At 37.6% G+C, this 22088-nt stretch overlaps 1 protein-coding gene across 4 annotated transcripts in view; it reads right to left on the bottom strand.

Moving 5' to 3' along the window:
• Window positions 1-22088, bottom strand: part of pard3ab (par-3 family cell polarity regulator alpha, b) — a 123752-nt gene that overhangs the window by 64127 nt on the left and 37537 nt on the right. For all 4 annotated transcript variants that reach the window (XM_048163365.1, XM_048163367.1, XM_048163366.1 and 1 more), the window contains exons 3-8: window positions 14814-14997; window positions 14515-14696; window positions 10136-10279; window positions 3639-3718; window positions 803-886; window positions 167-292 (exon numbers count right to left, since the gene is read on the bottom strand). In XM_048163365.1, coding sequence (XP_048019322.1) covers window positions 167-292; window positions 803-886; window positions 3639-3718; window positions 10136-10279; window positions 14515-14696; window positions 14814-14997 — 800 coding nt within the window. The remainder of the gene's footprint in view (window positions 1-166; window positions 293-802; window positions 887-3638; window positions 3719-10135; window positions 10280-14514; window positions 14697-14813; window positions 14998-22088) is intronic.

Raw genomic sequence — 22088 nt, 5'->3', positions numbered from 1 at the left:
TAGTAAATAGAAATTCATCTGTGGATTTGACTGACCACAATCAGATGATTAATGAATAATCGCGACAGGCCTACAGAGAAGCATTATGATGGCAGTTGAAGAGAAAGAGTAAGGAGTTAAAGTGACAAACAAGCACTCAGTACACATGTCAGAGGTCAGGTCTTACTGCTCAAAGCGGACATTCCGCAGGTCTCCGTTGTTGATCCGAATGATGCAGTCATTCTCCTGAAACAAACCTTGGACGTCAGCCTTTCCTCCACGCTCCAATCGCTTCACCAGCAGACCCAACGTCCTGCAGCACACACACACAACACTTGATCTATGCCTGAGATTTATTATTTATTTAGTCATAAGCATAATCCATTTGAAATGAAACATTAATTTGATTGATATCGAATTGAAAGAACTTGAAACTAATGCAGCATCATAAAGCACTTCTGAATGAAAGCTCATTCCTCAAGATAAATAACGTTCTTCATCTTTATAACTTCGCATTCTGTTGCTGCAGCTCGCAGCCTGGAGATAGATGCAGTTCACAGAGATATAAAGCTGCTTTTAGCTAGATTACTTTGCCCGGTGACCGCTCACATGCAGATGCTGTTTAGATACTCCCTCTCTTCTGGACAGATTCTTATGGACTCTCTGCAGAGGATTCAATGACTCTTTAGAGTCACACAAACATTTAGTCACCTCAACTCAAACACTGATCACTCAGAACACATACAAGGTTAAAGCAAAAGACTATAATTTTATTTACTTTTGTTTTAGTATTGATATAACATTGGACTTTGGTGATTGTTACCTGCGGTCTCGTCCACTGAAGGGCACCACGTGGATGCCGAGCGGACCTCCGTCATTGGACACTTCCACCAATTTCACAATATCACTGATGGACCAAGGCAAAAAAGAAAATAAACCGTTACACTCAGACAGAGTAAATAAGTATTCAGACCCCCTTAAATGTTTCACTCTTTGTTATATTGCAGCCATTTGCTAAAATCATTTAAGTTCATTTTTTTCCCTCATTAATGTACACACAGCACCCCATTTTGACAGAAAAACACAGAATTGTTGACATTTTTGCAGATTTATTAAAAAAGAAAAACTGAAATATCACATGGTCCTAAGTATTCAGACCCTTTGCTCAGTATTTAGTAGAAGCACCCTTTTGATCTAATACAGCCATGAGTCTTTTTGGGAAAGATGCAACAAGTTTTTCACACCTGGATTTGGGGATCCTCTGCCATTCCTCCTTGCAGATCCTCTCCAGTTCTGTCAGGTTGGATGGTAAACGTTGGTGGACAGCCATTTTTAGGTCTCTCCAGAGATGCTCAATTGGGTTTAAGTCAGGGCTCTGGCTGGGCCATTCAAGAACAGTCACAGAGTTGTTGTGAAGCCACTCCTCCGTTATTTTAGCTGTGTGCTTAGGGTCATTGTCTTGTTGGAAGGTAAACCTTCGGCCCAGTGTGAGGTCCTGAGCACTCTGGAGAAGGTTTTCATCCAGGATATCCCTGTACTTGACCGCATTCATCTTTCCCTCGATTGCAACCAGTCGTCCTGTCCCTGCAGCTGAAAAACACCCCCACAGCATGATGCTGCCACCACCATGCTTCACCGTTGGGACTGTATTGGACAGGTGATGAGCAGTGCCTGGTTTTCTCCACACATACCGCTTAGAACTAAGGCCAAAAGTTCTATCCTGGTCTTATCAGACCAGAGAATCTTATTTCTCACCATCTTGGAGTCCTTCAGGCGGGCTTTCATGTGTCTTGCACTGAGGAGAGGCTTCCGTCGGGCCACTCTGCCATAAAGCCCCGACTGGTGGAGGGCTGCAGTGATGGTTGACTTTCTACAACTTTCTCCCATCTCTCAACTGCATCTCTAGAGCTCAGCCACAGTGATCTTTGGGTTCTTCTTTACTTCTCTCACCAAGGCTCTTCTCCAATGATAGCTCAGTTTGGCCGGATGGCCAGCTCTAGGAAGGGTTCTGGTCATCCCAAACATCTTCCATTTAAGGATTATGGAGGCCACTGTGCTCTTAGGAACCTTAAGTGCAGCAGAATTTTTTTTGTAACCTTGGCCAGATCTGTGTCTTGCCACAATTCTGTCTCTGAGCTCTTCAGGCCGTTCCTTTGACCTCATGATTCTCATTTGCTCTGACATGCACTGTGAGCTGTAAGGTCTTATATAGACAGGTGTGTGGCTTTCCTAATCAAGTCCAATCAGTATAATCAAACACAGCTGGACCCAAATGAAGGTGTAGAACCATCTCAAGGATGATCAGAAGAAATGGACAGCACCTGAGTTAAATATATGAGTGTCACAGCAAAGGGTCTGAATACTTAGGACCACGTGATATTTCAGTTTTTCTTTTTTAATAAATCTGCAAAAATGTCAACAATTCTGTGTTTTTCTGCCAATATGGGGTGCTGTGTGTACATTAATGAGGAAAAAATTAACTTAAATGATTTTAGAAAATGGCTGCAATAAAACAAAGAGTGAAAAATTTAAGGGGGTCTGAATACTTTCCATACCCACTGTAAGTATACAGTTCAACAAAGTTAAATGGGGTGGAGTCACAACATGCAAAGAGAACGAATGCTCTGATTCGCCGAGATTCAGCTGTCACACAAATTGCACTCTTGCATCTATATAGACACTGTAAATGTTGTTTATGCATCTATATAGACAATAAATGTCACAAAAAATGTCCTAAAATGTGAGCTAGCATTTTAGTCATTATTTTTTATCAAAAGCCCCTTTCACACAGCAATACCGTTAAATTACCGTAAAATTACCAGAAAGACTTTTCCGGTAAACACACAAATGTGCTGTTCACAAAAGCAATGGTGTTCCGTCTTTTTACCGGTAAGATATCATTAACACATCAGTATTAAAAAAAAACTGGTAACTCTTTGATGTCAATCATTGGAAATTACCTTTAAATGCTGCACCGTTTTCTTCATCCGCCTGGATAACAAGTGCTTTAGTATCACTATCTGTCAATTTTTTTTAATTAATTTTTTTTCCTGAGTGACAGGCGTAAGGGGATGATCACACAGAACGCGGTTTAGCTCTTAAAAACACGAGACAGATAATAGTTATTGCAGTGACTATCGTATGATTACTGATTTTTTAATCATGCTGATTAAAAAGCTGCTGTGTTCTTTGCTCAGACACAACATCACACCGGTAATTTACTGCTAATGTTACAACTTTCAATCACTAGAACTGATTTACCGGTATTTTCTTAAAAGATCCCGTTCACACATGATCTCTTAATGGTAATTTACCTGTAATTTACCAGTAAAGACTATATGCATGAAAGGGTCTAAAGATTCACACCAAAACTCACTCATTTTGGCATCAAAGTCATCATATCTAGAAAGTGTCACACAGAACTGTGAAAGACTCGACCGAAAGTATAGATGACAGTTTATGAAAGATTAATACAAAACATTTCAATCTGATCTCAGTGTTTTGAAAAAAAAAACCTGTCATCTTTTACTATAAAACTCAAGCGCTGAAATGTTTCATTACCTGCAAATCAAACTGACAGCATGAAGGAGAGATTCACATAAAATAAGAGATAACATCACTGTTCTGTCTGTCAGCGCGTGTGTGTGTGTGATACTTACTCCAACGATCTCACGCCCATGTGTTCTAAACATGTATCTGCACGTCCCACAGGCTCTATCCTGCCGTTCTCCTCCTCATCCTGCAACAAGAACAAAACCGTTTAACCCATAATGCATTGCAATAAAAACCCATCCAGCAATACATCTGACATGTATTTTGATATTAAACCATATAACATCAATGAATAACAAAAGAACAATGTATACATGGCATAACAGGACCTGGGTGAAGACTTCTGCTGGAAGCTCTGAAGTTCTTCTTTTTCTAAACAGTTTGAAGGAATTCATCCTCTGTTCACACATGAGATGTTTCACCTGATACACTATGGATCAGGTGAGAGGTACACAGAGCTCATGCTCACTACTGTGTCATTTGATTATCTGAGTAGTGCCAGACTACCATTGACACACACACACACACACACACACACACACACACGTACATACACTCTCATTAAAGTTTCAGTAACTAACAGGTCCATGTTCTGCTGCCATGGCACCAATTATATGTTCTCGCATACACACTTTCAATGTCAAGGTAGTTTTCGTATAATCTAACCACTTTGGACCTAATAATGCCATACAATCTGTAATTAAAGAAGAAAAACAACACACACACACACACACACACACACACACACACACACACACACACACACACACACACACACACACACACGTAACTCTAGGTACAAAAACAACACTGGGCCTGAGACAGTTACATGAATTATTCAGCTCAAGGGAGCGGTGGCAGTGAACAAAAAGAAAGGAAAGAAAAAAATAAAGAAACAAAAAGAAAAGGACAAGGAAAAGAAAAAGAAAAAGAAAAGTAAACTGAAAAAATATGAGGAAAAAGAAAAGAAAACAAGATAAATGTTAAAAGATAAAATAAATGAAAAGAAAAAATAAGAAAAAGAAAAAACAAAAAGTTAAGAAAGAACGAACTGAAAAAAAAGAAAAAAACTAGAAAAAAAATAAGAGAAATAAAATTAAGAAAATTAAAGAAAATTAAGAAAATTAAAATAAGGAAAAAAATAAAGAAAAAGAAACAGAAGAAAAAAATGAAACACCAAAAAGGAAAAAATAATAATAATAAAAATGAAAGCAAAAATAAAAGGAATTAAAAAAGGAACAGAAATAATACATTATTAAAATCTTGTTAACATTAGTTAATGCAGTGAACTAACATGAACAAACAATGAACAGCTGTATTTTCATTAACGTTAACGAAGATTAGTAAATACATTAACAAATGTATTGCTCATGTTTAGTTCATGTTAATTAAAGGTGCCCTAGAATTAAAAATTGAATTTATCTTGGCATAGTTAAATAACAAGAGTTCAGTACATGGAAATGACATACAGTGAGTCTCAAACACCGTTGTTTCCTCCTCCTTATATAAATCTCATTTGTTTAAAAGACCTCCGAAGAACAGGCGAATCTCAACATAACACCGACTTTTACGTAACAGTTGGGATCATTAATATGTACGCCCCCAATATTTGCATATGCCAGCTCATGTTCAAGAATTAGACAAGGGCAGCCAGTATTAACGTCTGGATCTGTGCACAGCTGAATCATCAGACTAGGTAAGCAAGCAAGGACAATAGCGAAAAATGGCAAATGGAGCAATAATAACTGACATGATCCATGATAACATGATATTTTTAGTGATATTTGTAAACTGTCTTTCTAAATGTTTCGTTAGCATGTTGCTAATGTACTGTTAAATGTGGTTAAAGTTACCATCGTTTTTTACTGTATTCACGGAGACAAGAGAGCCGTCGCTATTTTCATTATTAACCACTTGCAGTCTGTATAATTCATAAACACAACTTCATTCTTTATAAATCTCTCCAACAGTGTAGCATTAGCCGTTAGCCACGGATCACAGCCTCAAATTCATTCAGAATCAAATGTAAACATCCAAATAAATACAATACTCACATAATCCGACGCATGCATGCAGCATGCATGACGAACACTTTGTAAAGATCCATTTTGAGGGTTATATTAGCTGTGTGAACTTTGTTTATTATAGAGTCGAGAGCTCGGGAGGGGGCGGAGAGGGCAAGCAATTAAAGGGGACGCAGCCTGAATCGGCATATTTCTAATTATGCCCCAAAATAGGCAGTTAAAAAAATTTATTAAAAAAAATCTATGGGGTATTTTGAGCTGAAACTTCACAGACAGATTCAGGGGACACCTTAGACTTAGATTACATCTTGTAAAAAAAACGTTCGATGGCACCTTTAATATATTAACTAATGTTTAACTAATGAACCTTATTGTAAAGTGTTACCAATTAGTCATTAGAAAATCTGGCATTAATTCAATCTCAAATGGATTAATTAAGTTATTACTCCACCACCTGCGTGACATCATTAACCAACAACAAGTTATGTCGTTGTACGGGAAATGCACCCCTGATTGGTTAGCCCCATGTTGTTTCACTATTACCCTGGTGGTTTATCTAGGGCAGTTGGTCAATCACTCTTTTCCTCCGTGACCGAGGGTTTTCAAAAGTGTAATACAGTGAAAAAACACAATGGAAGGAAGTGGAGAAAATAGCTGTGATACACAATACACCCTCTACGCCAGACATAATCATACCGTCTTATATAACAGCTGTCTGATATGACAAAAGAGTGTGTGTTTGACAGCATAACTGTATCAGACCGGCACCGCTGGCCCTATGACAACATCCAACATGCTTAAAATGATCAGAGACGGGTGCCAAGTCATTGTCCTGCTCGGATCTGATCCAAACCTTTCCCTCGGCAAAAGCTAATTGCAAACAGAGATTGTTTTCCACAGTGACTGTGTAACCAAGTATTTTTTCTGCATTTCTTTTCAACCGAAATGACTAATTTCATAAGAAAGCAAAGCCTAAACAGTCGGTTTCTATTAACTGCACATCTTTTTCCTTGCTGAAGCCGCACATTAATATATACATTCAACGTCAAACCCCGATGGGACAAATACACATTCACAGGATAAAGTCCTTGTCCTAATTCAGTCAATTATTAGTTTATGTTTGAGCGTTACTCCAGCTCTTATTTTGGTGAGCCTTACTTCAATTTGCTGAGGTGTTGCTATGCATTACAAGAAAAAAGGAGAGAAGTAACAGAAGATATCTATCAAATTGCTGTGATACAACTGACCTACAGCAGCACCTACTGGAGAGAAACTCAGAGATAAGAGAAAGAGAGATCTATATATAGTCTTATCTCATTAGCAGTCTAAAGCTGAGAGTGATTTATAATCGCTGTTTTACCTTTATGATTAATTACAGACACACACACACACATACACACACACCCCTCCTCCACACAAACCCTCTCTTCCTGGATCTTCTCTCTGATACACAGGCCTTGTATCTCTTCTCTCTCTACATACTCAATGCAATTGATTTCAGTGCTTGCACAATATTCTGTGCCTAATAAACACAATATAACACAAACAGACACAAATTTTCACTATATATCTAAGGCTGTCACTAAATTTTTTTTGGTAATCGAGTAATTGGTCGATTCTTTTGATTAAGTAATTAGATAGTAAAATAGTAAGCAAATATAGACATAAGTGAATAGCCTTTAAAATGACTTTACATATATAACAACGAGTAGGGCTGGGCGATATATCGCATGCAATTGTCACGCGCATTTCGTCAGTAAAGCCGGTTCCCTGATTACCGCTAAATCGCCATCACCTGCTTTTAAATGGAGCGGCATTTAATAGACAGAGCCGTAGATCACTGATAAGCTACGCAATATCGCGTTCATTATCGCAGATGAATCGCCTTCGATAATGAACGCGATATTGCGTAGCTTATGAGTGAACTACGGCTCTGTTTATTAAATGCCGCTCCATTTGAAAGCAGGTGATGGCGATTTAGTGGCAATCAGGGAACCAGCGTTACTGACAAAATGCGCGTGACAATCGCATGCGATATATCGCCCAGCCCTAACAACGAGGCAATAATAATTGGTTTAAATAAAATATCAACACTCTTATAATACATAACATAATGTACATGATATTATAAACAATCAACTTATGTACATTATGTATTAAAACAAATGCATGTAGAGGTTGCCAACGGAGCCTGGTGATTGTTGTTACACTTTACAGCATGATTAAATCTTTGCTTAATTTTGGCAAAACAACATTTAATTCAAAGGTCCACTTAATCTTTAATATTTGGCCACTTCTTTACGATAGAAATGCTACAGCCACTGTAATTTCTTTAACAGGTTTGTGTGGACAAAACATGCAAACTAAGAGCTAGGGTTAAAACTTAAACTAAAAATCGCGATGAACAACAGTTTGCATATTTAGAAATATATTGATGTATTCTCCTGCACTCAAATTTAATCGAGGAATTATGACAGCCCTACATTAATCATCTTGTAATGAATGTACTTCAGTTCTACTTTCTGAGTATGAATTATAATATGCAGTAAAAGACAAAACAGTATATAATGCAAGCACTGTAAAAAGGTTTTGCCACAAACTCAACTAAGCCATGCAGATATCACGAGACAGCTTTTCACCTTGGCGAGAAATATCACATTTTTTATACCCCTAATTATCAGCATCATTCAGACCTCATTCACAAAAATGTTTCTTTTAAACAGTAGCATGCTTTTTTTTGTAATAAGTTTAATATACATTTTAATCTGCACCACTGATGAAAATTTGGGGCTCAGTACATTTTTTAAAAATGTTTTTAAATGAGCCTCTTATGCTCACCAAGGCAGCATTTATTTAATAAAAAAAATACAGTAAAAACAGTAATGTGAAATATTATTACAACTTAAAATATATTAGTTTTCTATTTCAATATATTATAAACTGTTATTTGTCAAATGATCATTCTATTAGAAATCATTCTAACATGCTGCTCAAGAAAATTACAAATTTGTAAACAGTTGTGCTGCTTAATATTTTTGTGGAAACCTTAATAAATTTTTTTTCAGGATTCTTTGATAAACAGAAAGATTATCAAAGCAAAAGAACACAATTCTTTTGTATAGAATAAAATAGGGCAGAATATATATATATTTTTTAAATAATAATAATTACTGACCCCAAACTTTTCAACAATAGCGTATATGAAATTTTGAGTTATAAGTGCCATCAGATCAGAAGTTTGATAAACAGAAAAGCAATGTAATGTGCACTTTTGTTAAGAACATTCTAGTGATCATCTCAATGAAAACATTTTTTTTGTCCCATCTCAAGAATCTGTGTGCTTTGCCTTTAAGAAACAGTCCCTTCCCATATGAAGTGAACAACAGCACTTTAATCTGCAAAGATAAGGACTGTGGTTTTGCGGTCAAGTCCAATATAGTTTTTAACCCCTTATCCTTTAATAAGAGCCTCTTTACAAAGTCTGGATTGCATTGTGACAGATTCATGAAACAAACCATGCTGAAATGTGGCAGAAAAACTTAAAAATTTGGACATGATTAAGCCGTTCTTTCCCAACACTGGGACTTTCTGAAGAATATGGAAAGCAGCAGACACCACACACAGCAAGAAACTGCTGAACTTTCACACATTTTACTGTTATTTTCTCTGGTGTTTTGCAATAATTGGATCTATCATGCTTTCCACTGATTACCTAACCATGGCTGGCCTACACAAGTATCTGGGGCCTGTTGCACCAGCTGTGCGTAAGTTACAATAGAGCCTAGTTTTGACATTAATGGGAACTAAGTTACATCTTGCTCACTACTAAATATTTTTGCGTTGCAACATTAAACTTAGTTGAAGCATAACTTTATGTATAAACTAAATATTTCTTGTTTTACCTGACAAACTTCAATTGTTTAGACATGTATGATAATGCTGACATTAACACTCGCTTACATTTTATATCGTTTCAAATACCGTTTCTGAATGTTAACATTATGCGACTATGCACTACTTTACGGAGAGCTTGCGACCTACTAGCTATGTTCTGCCTTATGAACAAATGGTGCAACTGAATAAATAGTTAGTTAGTAACTAGTTATTACTAATCCTCTAGTGTGGACTTACGTTCCAATTTAAAAAAAGAACTCACGAATTGCTGGTGCAACCCTACCCTGATCGCCCAATAGGCACCACTGACATTTGACTTTGGTCTGAAGTCAAATATTTGGGAAAGTTTGTTAATTTTTAAAGCCTGGTTTCAATTAATGCTCTTTGTGTCTTTAACAAAGTTTTAAAATGTAGGCTAGAATGTAGAAACAACATGACCATTAAAACTAAGGCTGCACAATTAATCAAAATAAAACCGAAATCGCGATATGACTTAGTATGATTATCAAATTTTATCTGATTTTATCTGATTATAATTTTAAATGATTATCATCATTTTGAATATTTATCATCAGGAAAATCACAATTAGATTTTCTTCCCAAATCTTGCAGCCTTACTTAAATAGCAAAATAAAAAAATAAATCATTTTATGATATATAGGAATGTGGATCATTACTGTCCCAACCTGTTCTTGTCGCTCCAGCCAGCAGTCCACCATGGGATGATTGGCACTGAGTGAGGAACGGGCCTTTTCACGCTGAAACTCTTTCTGATTGGACCACTGCCCTGCATCACGAGGAAGACTACGATATGTGTCGACACCTCGGCCCTGAAGACAGAGTGACAGAGAGGGAAAGATAGATGGAAAAATTAATTAGCAAGTATGATCTCATATTCATAGCTCCCTGTTGATGCCCTACTCAGTAAACTGCTGTAAAGTAATAGTAATAATAATAATAATAATTAGGGCTGGGTACTGACAAATTTCACGATTAGATTTGTTTTTGATTCACAAGGTTGATTCAATATTGATTGTTCTGAATATATATCACGTACAGTACATGGCAAATTTTCTCAAAGAAAAAAATAAAAATAAACAATATATATCACGTACAGTACATGGCAAATTTTCTCAAGGAAAAAAAATAAAAAATAAACAACAAGGCAATAATATGTATATACATGGGAGTCAGTTAGTACTACATTACCAAATATTACATAATTATATTTCTACTCCAAATGGTTTTTTGAAATATAAACATTTAAATGATGGCTGTCATAAAAACTTGACAGATTTATTCATGCATTAAATATTGAGAATGTTACAATTATAAAGAATATGTTGCATATATTTAGCAAAATGCTCCTCTCTAGCAGATTATGACTAACAAGTTTATGGTCACTGAATATGATTTTCCTGAGGTAAATGTGTTACGTGACATATTGCAAGCTGTTTTATTGACGTCTTTCAGCAGTTAAAACACTGAGTGAGTGATTACATGAGACATGATAAGGATTTTGTTAAGTTGTACTCTTATCTTTTAACACCTTCAGATGTTCATTCATATTTATTTCAGCGTTCAGTGATCTGTCACGCCACATTAAACAGAGCCAAAAAGGTAAAAAAAAAAATATATATATATATATATATATTGTAATAAAATGGACAGAATTTGAAATCTGAGACTGTGTTTCATATCAAAAGTAACAATGCACAAAGCTTATTTTTAGATTTATTGGATGGGAGGCCGGAGGAGCGCTACAATGTTCCGTTCATTCATCAACTGAAAACAGGATAGACTAATCGATTCTTGGGATTTAAGAATCAATATCAGTTTGTAAAAATGAGAATCGATTAAAAAAAAAAAAAAAAAAAAAATCAATATTTATCACCCAGCCCTAATAATAATAATAATAATAATAATAATAATAATAATAATGCACATATACTTAGAAGGTCAGATTACAATTGAATCAACCAGTAAACCGCCATGTAAGCCCAAATTTTTTTTTGTACTGCACTGACAGATAAGAAGAAAAGGCTGTAAATCAAAGCCTAACACCGCAAAGGAATAACTGAGATGAGAGGGAGAGCGTGTGAGCGAGTGAAATCCATAACTCATTGTCTGGAGAGTTTTATGACTAGCATTGACATAAGCATTACTCTACTAGAAGGAGAGAAGACAGAGAAATGATGGTCACATCAGCAAGCGCATTAAATGAACTCACACACGCACACAATAAATTTAACACAAACAGCAGCACAACATTCTCTGAAGTCACGTGGCTTGTTTTATAGAGCTCTTTCTGTTTGTGAGACGTAAGGTTGTGAACCCTACAGAAATGACAGTAAATATTCATAGAGGTGTCATAAAGGGTGATGTGACCTCTGCCACTAAAGATGACAGATTTATCTGATATGATCTGAGAAACGACACCAGCAGGAACCCAATGGCCTCCAAAGCAGCAATACCGCATAACAGCTCCGAGAGCAAATTCATCTGGCCAATTAGCACTTACTACCTCTAAATATCTCGATAACATTTGTGTGAACATTAATGAGCATCAGTGATGGGCAATAAAGAGATAGTTTACCCAAAATATTATACCTTCATTTACCAAACTTCATTTCCATTTTTTTATGGAATTTAGAAGATATTTTGACGAAATATCACCTGTTCACATCAAGGACAAAAAAGAATAGCAGAGTCTACACCACAAATGTAGAGATAATGCACAGAGATCATTTGAAATCACTTTCATAATGATTTTTTTTTTCCAGCTGATGAATGATAAAAACATTGACAGCCAATCAGAATCCATCCTGCTTCAAAGAGCTCAAGCATTTAAAGGCCAGAACACACAAAGCCGACACCGACGAACTAGTGGCGATGAAAGCAGACTGCGGGGTTGGCTCACGTCGGCAGCGTCTGTGTCCAAAGTTGCCCTGACACACCAAACCGACGCTCGACAGCCGACGGCCAAGTAGCACGTCAGTTCTGCGCCTGCGTAAGATGAAATTCCTTTCCGAACCAGTAGGCGGCAGTAGCTGAACAGCCAATCAGAATGATCAGATGGCGCGACGGACCGACGAGCTCCAACGCCGATTCAACATTTCGAATCGGCTGAAAAAATGCCGACGAGGACCAACTTCAGCCGACGGTGCGGAACACACTGAGAAAACTTAGTCGGCCGACAAAGAAAAACTGCCCGACGGCCAACCATCGGCTTGGTGTGTTCCTGCCTTAAAGCGGCAGACGACATTACTGTAGCGTGTGCTTACAATAAACTAGTGTTTACAATAAACTAGAAATTCCACGATACTGGAATTTCTAATTTCTAATTGAAAAACCTGATACTATTTTTGATACCACGGGGAAAACTGTCATATAGATATTTTTATGATTATCTCATAATTCTTTGATAATTTTAGTAATTTTGTTGCAATAGCATACACAAAGCACAGGGAGGCTTTGAAACTTTGAACTAAAGTAAACTGTCAGTAATAAAATAAGAACAAATTAACAAATTACAAATGATAGCACAAATAAATACAATAGAACAAAGAGCCAAATTAAACAAACATGGCTTTTAAGTTTTTCAAGTGGGTCTAATAGTAGTATTCAGGTAACAAATACTACAGAAATTTAATAAAGTAATCAAATGTAAAATAAACCTGGATAGTCTTCATTGTAAAAATTAAACAGCTTAATGCTTACAATCAAAGATATTCAGTCAAGAGCAGTGAGTGATTTAGAGGGTTATTGGACTTCTGTCACTTTAAGAGCTAATGCACGGATCCAGAATACTGTTATACAACATGCGTTTTCTTTCTCAACTATTAACGTTGCTCGACTGTGTTCACCTGAATACTCTCCAAGATGGGCATTTTGAAATCATTTTGTGTGTATTTGACTGTTTAAGCATAATATGCCACAAAAAAGAGCTCAATTTGGTACTCGTGAGCTGTTTGAGAGGTGGCTTTATGTGCGCGCCACTTATATTGATTAGTGGTGCGCACGGTTTTGGTGTGAGCGCGAAACCTGCAGGAATGAGTAAAATTATGCGCAATACCCACGACCCTGTGCAGAAATTCAGGACCTAACTAACACCAACACTATTCAAATGGATCGAAAGAGACGAGTGAGTGAGAGGAGGCGGGTGCGTGTCAATTCGCTGTCAGAAAGAAGAGAGAGCGAGGAACGCGCAGCTGGTATCGGCATATCGATATTGCAGAAAAGAAAAATTAGAACAGTTTCAGATAATTCAGTATTGATACATATCGAAATATCAATATTTTTGACAACACTACAATAAAATGGAAGATATTGTGCTTTGATATTGATACTGGAAGATTGTGCTTTGGTGTGGACTCTAATATAGTCATCTTTAAAATCATTCTTGGTTTGAACAGGCCTTAAAGGGATAGTTCACCCAAAAATGAAAATTACCCCCAGAGCATCCAAGATGTAGGTGACTTTGTTCTTCAGTAGAACACAAATGATGATTTTTAACTCCAACCGTTGCCGTCTGTCAGTCAAATAATGGGAGTGAATGGGAACTTGGATCAATAAGAGTCGAAAAACCTTGCATAGACAAATCCAAATTAAACCCTGTGGCTCGTGACGACACATTGATGTCCTAAGACACGAAACGATCGGTTTGTGTGAGAAACCGAACAGTATTTATAGCATTTTTTACCTCTAATACACCACTATGTCCAACTGCGTTCAGCACTCGCATAGTGAGGTCTGATCGCACTCTGACAATGGCAGTGATGTCTCGCGCATATGCTTCAATGAGTGCCAGACATCACTGCCGTTGTCAGGATCAACTCTTATTGATCCAAGTTCCCATTCACTCCCATTATTTGACTGACAGACGGCAATGGTTGGAGTTAAAAATCATCATTTGTGTTCTACTGAAGAAACAAAGTCACCTACATCTTGGATGCGCTGGGGGTAAGCAGATAAACATCAAATTTTCATTTTTGGGTGAACTATCCCTTTAACTCATTCATGTTCTTCCACTACAAAGGTTTGGAGCTTCACAGCTGCTTCATACCTTCCTTTCCAGGCTGTTGGTGCCGGTGGATAAACGTGGTTTCAGGAAGCCAGCGGTGGTGGACCAACGTGTGGGGTTTTTCCTGGAAGGTTCTTCGGGTTGCGTGTTCGGCTCAGAGAAAGACATCGCTGTCAGGTTCAACAATGCCGGGTCGCTACTGCGACGAACATGCAAAGGCATGTCTGCGAGAAAGGAGAGATCAATGAGTGACATAAAAAGCCAACACTTCCACAGCAGCGGAACATATCAAAGTTTCAAAGACCTAGATTATATTATAAGATTCTTTTTCTGTCTCTTACTGGTTCGAAGCGTGGATGTGGTGACCTCTATCTCACTGTGGGGCAGGTACGGCTGGAAGGCAGATAGTGGGGTGGAGGTGGACGGCTCTCCAGAGAAGAGCTCAGGTGACTGTGTGCCCGTGGAACTCGCACTGGTGCCGTCACCTCCGACATGAGGCTCTTGTTCGTCAAACACCGCAACCAACTGCAAAGAGAATCACAGAGACAGAAAGAGAAACATTTAAGAGCGTGAAAAGTAATAAGGCTCAACAATAAGGATTGTCCTCTGCCTTAATGTCAGTGTGAAAAAATTTTTAGGCAAGTCACTTGTTTTAGATCAGTGCTGCATTACTACTGAAAAGCATATATCATTAGCCGGGTTCCCATTACAGATTTGCGCAAAACTTTTGTGATATTTTCTAAATGTTGATAAAATACTATTGCGTTTCCATTAACCGATGTTATGCGACTAAAACGTAATTTTTTTTTCTTCTTGTGAGAAGTCATTCTGAAAAATCATGGCAAATTATGTTAGTAGGTTTAAGTAAATCGCAGCCACTGCACTAGCCATTATTTTTAATCGAAGGAGACGTAGGCATGCTATTCAAGCAATAATGGCAAAGAAAGCCCATTATACTTGGGAGCGGCCATGTATGAGGTGTTTCTGTGAGTTTCTCCCTCCCTCTGCTTCAAGGTCTTGATAAATTGTGGCATTTCCTGTTTGTTTAGAATCCAGTATTTCTTTTGTCTTTTATCACTTTAATAAAGAACCTTGTCTCGTCTTTTGTCCAAACATACCGTGCCATCTTTAAAGAAAGATCGACTTTTACGTGTGCCAGGTGACCTGTAAATGTGAAAAAATTGTTTCCATTGCAGTCTTGAGAAATATTCCTTTTTATTGAATTGCCTGAAAAACCACCTCATGCGAGCGTAAAAACTTTGTCGCGATATACGGTCAAACCAAAAATTATTCAGACATTTTTGATATATTTTTACTAGTGGGTGCAGGACACTATAGTTCATTTATGTAAGCGAGGATAGCAAAATAAAGTAAACTGACATATTATACCCAAAAATTCTTCATACAGTGGACTACCAGTAAAATTGATCAAATTTGGAACCAAAAATTATTCAGACACTTTGACTTGACCATGTTTTGCTTAATTTTACATAATTAAGATAATTTTTTTCTGACACAGTTGAACTCTGAGATCTTGTTATATTTTAATACCAATTTTTTAAACTATAGTGAAAAAACTGTATTAATGAATGAAATGTTCAAGGTGTCTGAATAAATTTTGGTTTGACTGTATGGGAGTTTTTTGCGAAATTGACGCATTTTCAATTTGTGCAATTTGAAGGGTAATAGAAAAGCAGCTAGCAATGTTTAAAAGTGCCCTAGAACCAGTTTTTACAAGATGTAATATAAGTCTAAGGTGTCCCCTGAATGTGTCTGAAGTTTCAGCTCAAAATACCCCATATATTTTTTTTAAATTAATTTTTTAAACTTTTAACAATTTTTTTAACAGTAATAAACGATGGTAACTTTAACCACATTTAACATTTATGCTAACGAAACATTTATAAAAAGACAATTTACAAATATCACTAAAAATATCATGTAATCATGGATCATGTCAGTTATTATCGCTCCATCTGCCATTTTTCACTATTGTTCTTGCTTGCTTACCTAGTCTGATGATTCAGCTGTGCACAGATCCAGACGTTAATACTGGCTGCCCTTGTGTAATGCCTTGAACATGGGCTGGCATATGCAAATATTGGGGTCATACATATTAATGATCCCGACTGTTACGTAACAGTCGGTGTTATGTTGCCTGGTGTTATGTTGCCATTTGGTTTTCTGTGGTGTATTCTGCTTATTTGTCACTAAAATAATGTTGTCTAGCTGGTTAACATGGATGAGGTTTGGCTAAAATGCAAAAATGACATGTGAAATACTATTATATTCCAACAAAAGTGTGTTATAGCTATATAATTTCTAGATTGTTACAAAGTTTCTATTTGTAAAGAAAAGAGTTTACTGAACAAAAAAAATGTTGGTAACAATTTACAATAACATTAGTTAACATTAGTTAGCATCTGTTATCATGAACTAATGAAAAAAAAAATCAAGATTAAATAATCTTTTAATCATTTGTTAATCTTATTCATGTTTGATCATAATATATTAACTAATGTTCTTTATATATATATATATATATAAAAGATTTATTTCTGGCGTTTTTGCCTTTTATTATGATAGGACAGTATATGTAGACAGGAAGCGAAGTGGGAGAGAGAGAGGTGCACGGGATTGGGAAAGGTCCGCGAGCCGGGACTCAAACTCGGGTCGCCCTAAGCACAACAGCGCTATATGTCGACGCGCTGCCCACGAGGCTATCGGCGCCTACAACTAATGTTAATTTGTAATGTTAGTTATGTTAGTAACTTGGAATGTTAAAAAAAAAATTATCATGTGACATTAAAGACTGGAGTAACGGCTGCTGAAAATTCAGCTTTATCATCACAGGAATAAATTACATTTTAAAATCTATTAAAATAGAAAACAGCTATTTCAAATTGTAATAATATTTAAAATAAATGCAGTCTTGGTAAGCTTAGACTTTTGAAAACAACAACAACAAAAAAAAAAATGTTTGATGTTTATCAATGTGACTGTTCCTATGATGTTGTCATTAAGAACCAATGAGCACCTTAGCTAAGATGCATAATGTGCAGTTCGAAATGAAACTGGACATTATGCATCTGTGGGCTTTACCTGAAATCTCAATGGCATCATATCAGTGCCAGCAATTATAAAATACACCAAAAATCATGGTCACCGGCTTCTGATAATGAAGTGCTTATAAAAACTTGATTATTCCTGAACACAAGGAGTCACGTAGCTTGAAGTCTGAAGAGAGCTTCAGCATGTGTGTGGTGTCCTCATTTAGAGCAGGACACTCATCACGGTGTCCCTCAAGACACTAGAGTATTTGGGACAGAAGGAAACATCTCAGCTACAAAGTGAACATCTGGTCTCAATTATGTGTGTGTGTGTGTGTGTGTGTGTGTGTGTGTGTGTGTGTGTGTGTGTGTGTGTGTGTGTGTGTGTGTGTGTGTGTCAACATGAATGATAATGCTTGCAGCACTGGTTCAGTGGGTGGGTTGAAATGGTTGGACACACCCAGTGCATTTGAGGCTTTGACTGACTGATGGAGGTCTGGACCAATCACAGGAGTGCTGCTGAAGGGCACATTACCCAGAATCCACAGGGATGGTCCCCCTTTGAGGCTTTTTGAGAGTATGTTTTGCAATCCAATCTTGGATGTGGGAAATCAAGCACTAAAGTGTGTGTGTGTGTGTGTGTGTGTGTGTGTGTGTGTGTGTGTGTGTGTGTGTGTGTGTGTGTGACCTTTCTGCATTTCTTTAAAATGATTGCTAATGTCTGTCAGAAAATGAGAGTTAATGTCTGTTTAGTATATCATTTTTTGAGAAGAACGGTCTGGATTATTTCAAACATGACTCTTCTGGAAACGCACTCATGAGAACGGGCATATACGCAACTATCTGAGTGTGTGTACATTATACATATACCAGTATTTATAGCTTTGCATTGTTAGCTTTATATGACCAGCAGTGAGGCTTCCAGTGTTTCACAGCAGTTCTTCTAAGTGTAGCCAGAGGTTCAGCTGTGATTGTTTAAAGACACACACACACACACACGCACACATACACTGAAACGGCCCATAGAAACCCATTTACCTGTGACACACACTCCCATGAGACAGTTCTGCTCTCAGCATGTTTGAGGCTTAAACACTAAAGCAGCTTTCTCTTTCTCTCTTACGCACACACACACACACACGTATATTTACATATATAAATGGGGACATATCATAGACTTATATACAGCAAATAATAAATATTACGTGAAACGTGGATTTTAAAAATTAAACATTAATTTACTATATTTAAATACAAATGAGGACACCCTGGATGTCCCCAAAGGTTTTGCCAGATCTACACATACACTTATGAGTATATGATATTTTTCCCACTATAGAAACAAAAGGGTAGTGCAGAGAAGAAAAAGATAGATGGAAAACAATGTAGATGAAGGAGAAAGATATATGAAGACGTGAAGAATGTCTTTAGCTGTAGTGTGTGTGTTTTTTCTTGCGGCTTCAGATATTCTAGACCTCAACGAACTTTAACATTACAAATAACACTGCAGTGTTGTTCTTCATAGGGTTGAGTAATTCTTTACTGGTTACCTAAACAAACATGACACCTCATGTATTACTGATACACACACACACACACACACACACAAACAGTAGCATTACAGCTGGATGAACAACAGCCGTGTTGAGAAATCCCTCCATGTGTTTCACAATGGCTCTAAAAACAAGAACTCACTGACCCAAATCACATCTTACAAACATCTTCCACACACACTGGAGGTCAACAGAGGTTTGTGTGCGCCAAGTGTGCTGACAGGAAGTTCCCAGGAGAACATTTGTATACTTCCTGTGTGGATGTTCATTTCCTCTCTTTAAAAGGTTGTGATCTTTGAGCTTCACAATCAGTTGAACCCATCTCACTCTTTGCCCTATAGCTTAGTTTACACATAACTGACCATATGAGTCTGAACCCGACCAAAGGAGAGGAGAGCACAGTTCATCTTCAGCTGGACACTTACGGCTGTAAAAACTGGTCCGATGAACAATTTTCAAAGCCACTTTAAAACAGCCAATACAAACACAAACACACGCACGCAAACCCAAGTTAGGTTTCCATGTTTTATGGGAACTTTCCATAATGATTTTTATACTGTACAAACTGTATATTTTATCCCCTAACCCTAAATCTATCCCTAAACACAATCCTCACAGAAAACTTAAAAAAAAAAAAAAAAAAAAAAAAAAAAAAAAAGGTCAAAAATTACTATTACTGCTATCTACAGAAGAGGATTAGGGCCAAGCAATAATAAAAATAAAAAAAAAACCTTGAGATTAAAGTTGTTAAATTTCGAGAAAAAACTCGTTAAATTTCGAGAAAAAAGTCTAAATAAAATGTTGAGAATAAACTCATTAAATTACAAGAAAAAACTCGTTAAATTTCGAGAAAAAAGTTGAGATAAAATGTTGAGAATAAAGTAATTCAATTACGAGAAAAAAGTCGTTAAATTACAAGAACAAATTCGTTAAATTATGAGAAAAATGTCGTTAAATTTCGAGAAAAAAGTCAAGATAAAATGTTGAGAATAAACTCATTAAATTACGAGAAAAAAGTCGTTAAATTATGAGAACAAATTAGTAATTTAATGAATTTGTTCTCGTAATTTAACGACATTTTTCTCATAATTTACAGCACCTATTCTTAACCATAGGGCCACCTGGAGGGCCGCAAAAAACTTTACGTTTTTCACCTGTGGGCCGTGAGGGCCGCGGGACCAAACAAATTATCAATTGAAGACACCAGAATGACCACTGTTATCCATGAGACAGTTACAATACCCCATCCCACCACTAGTGGCAGTAATGCCTCAGTTAGTTGTTAAACAAGCGCTAATAAGCAGAAGACACTCAATCAACCGTAGCCTGTAGTAAAAGTTATGGAGAAATTTTTAAAGCGGAAAAGTGGAGACAAAAGTTGCGCCAACCCGCCCCAAAAGTCAAGATTTTGCCGCAAATACAATCCTGACTTCATTAAGTACGGATTTGTGAATGGAGGTGACGAGGCAGAGCCGAGAGCCCAGTGTGTGGAGTGTGGGCTAATGCTGTCCAACGAAGCACTGAAGCCTTCAAAACTAAAGCGGCATCTAGAAACCAAACATCCATCGCTTGTGGGAAAGTCGGTAGAATTTTTCAAGAGAAAAGAAAATGGGCTTCAGATGCAGAAAAGGTCTGTTGTGGCACTGACTGGAAATTCTAAATGCGCTTTGAAAGCCAGCTACCTCGTAGCCAGACGAGTGGCGCAGACTAAAAAAGCATTCACGATAGCGGAGGAGTTGGTTTTACCTGCCGCTGTAGATATGTGCCGTGAGATGATCGGAGAGGCTGCTGCAAAAAAGCTGCTAACCATCCCACTCTCAAACGACACTGTTAGTCACCGTATCGCGGACATGGCCACAGACATACAGCATCAGTTGCTAGAAAGAATAAAAAGCAGCCCATTTTTCTCTTTACAACTAGACGAGTCTACCGACGTCACAAATGATGCACTGCTACTGGTTTTTGTTCGCTATCGCTGGGACAGTAGTTTGCACGAAGACATACTGTTTTGTGGAGAGCTACCGACACGGACTACGGCTCAGGAATGTTTCCGCTGCATGGATAACTACTTCAAAGAGAACGGCCTAGACTGGCAGAACTGTGTTGGGGTGTGCAGCGATGGTGCAGCGTCAATGACAGGCAGGCATCACGGTGTCGTCAGGCAGATACTTGATCGTGCCCCAGAAGCTAAATGGACCCACTGTTTTCTTCACCGTGAAAGCCTTGCGGCAAAAAAAATGTCACCAGAGTTACATGAGGTGATGGATGTAAGTGTGAAAACCATAAACTTCATTAAAATAATGCTGTGAACTCCAGATGTTTTGCCAAACTTTGTGAAGGCTTGGAAGCAGATCATGTCCAGCTGCTCTATCACAGTGAGGTGAGATGGCTCTCAAGAGGACTGGTCCTCAAGCGTTTATTTGAACTGAGGAATGAGGTCCTATCTTTTCTCACTGAGAGAAATTCTCCTTTTGCACATTATTACGCCAATGCACAGTTCACAGCTAAACTTGCCTACCTCTGTGACATTTTTTCACTGCTGAACCAGCTGAATATCTCACTTCAAGGGAGAAATAGCAACATATTTGTTGTTGCAGATAAAGTTCAAGCTTTTAAAAGGAAACTTGCTTTGTGGATTAAGAGGGCTCAGGAAAAAAGGATGGACATGTTTCCCCTTTTGTCTGACATTTTGGAAAACTCCCCCAGGTGAAGATTAGTGACTTAGTCTCACAGCACCTCTCACAACTGGCAGTGAAATTTGATGACTACTTTCCTGAGGATCCCAGAGAGGGACACATGTGGATTGCGGACCCATTTTCTGTGGATCCCACTAAAAATGATGTTGCTTTGCCCTCACATCTGGAATCCCAGCTTCTGGAAGTAGCCAATGACAGTACTTTAAAGTTGCAGTGGGGCAAACTGGATCTGGGCTCCTTCTGGATTGCTGTCTCAAAAGAGTACCCATGTCTAGCACTGAGGGCTGTGAAACTACTCCTCGCATTCACAACTACAT

Source organism: Megalobrama amblycephala, linkage group LG17, assembly GCF_018812025.1.
Source record: "Megalobrama amblycephala isolate DHTTF-2021 linkage group LG17, ASM1881202v1, whole genome shotgun sequence".
Lineage (NCBI taxonomy): Eukaryota > Metazoa > Chordata > Actinopteri > Cypriniformes > Xenocyprididae > Megalobrama > Megalobrama amblycephala.
This window is presented reverse-complemented; position numbering and strand designations above follow the sequence as displayed.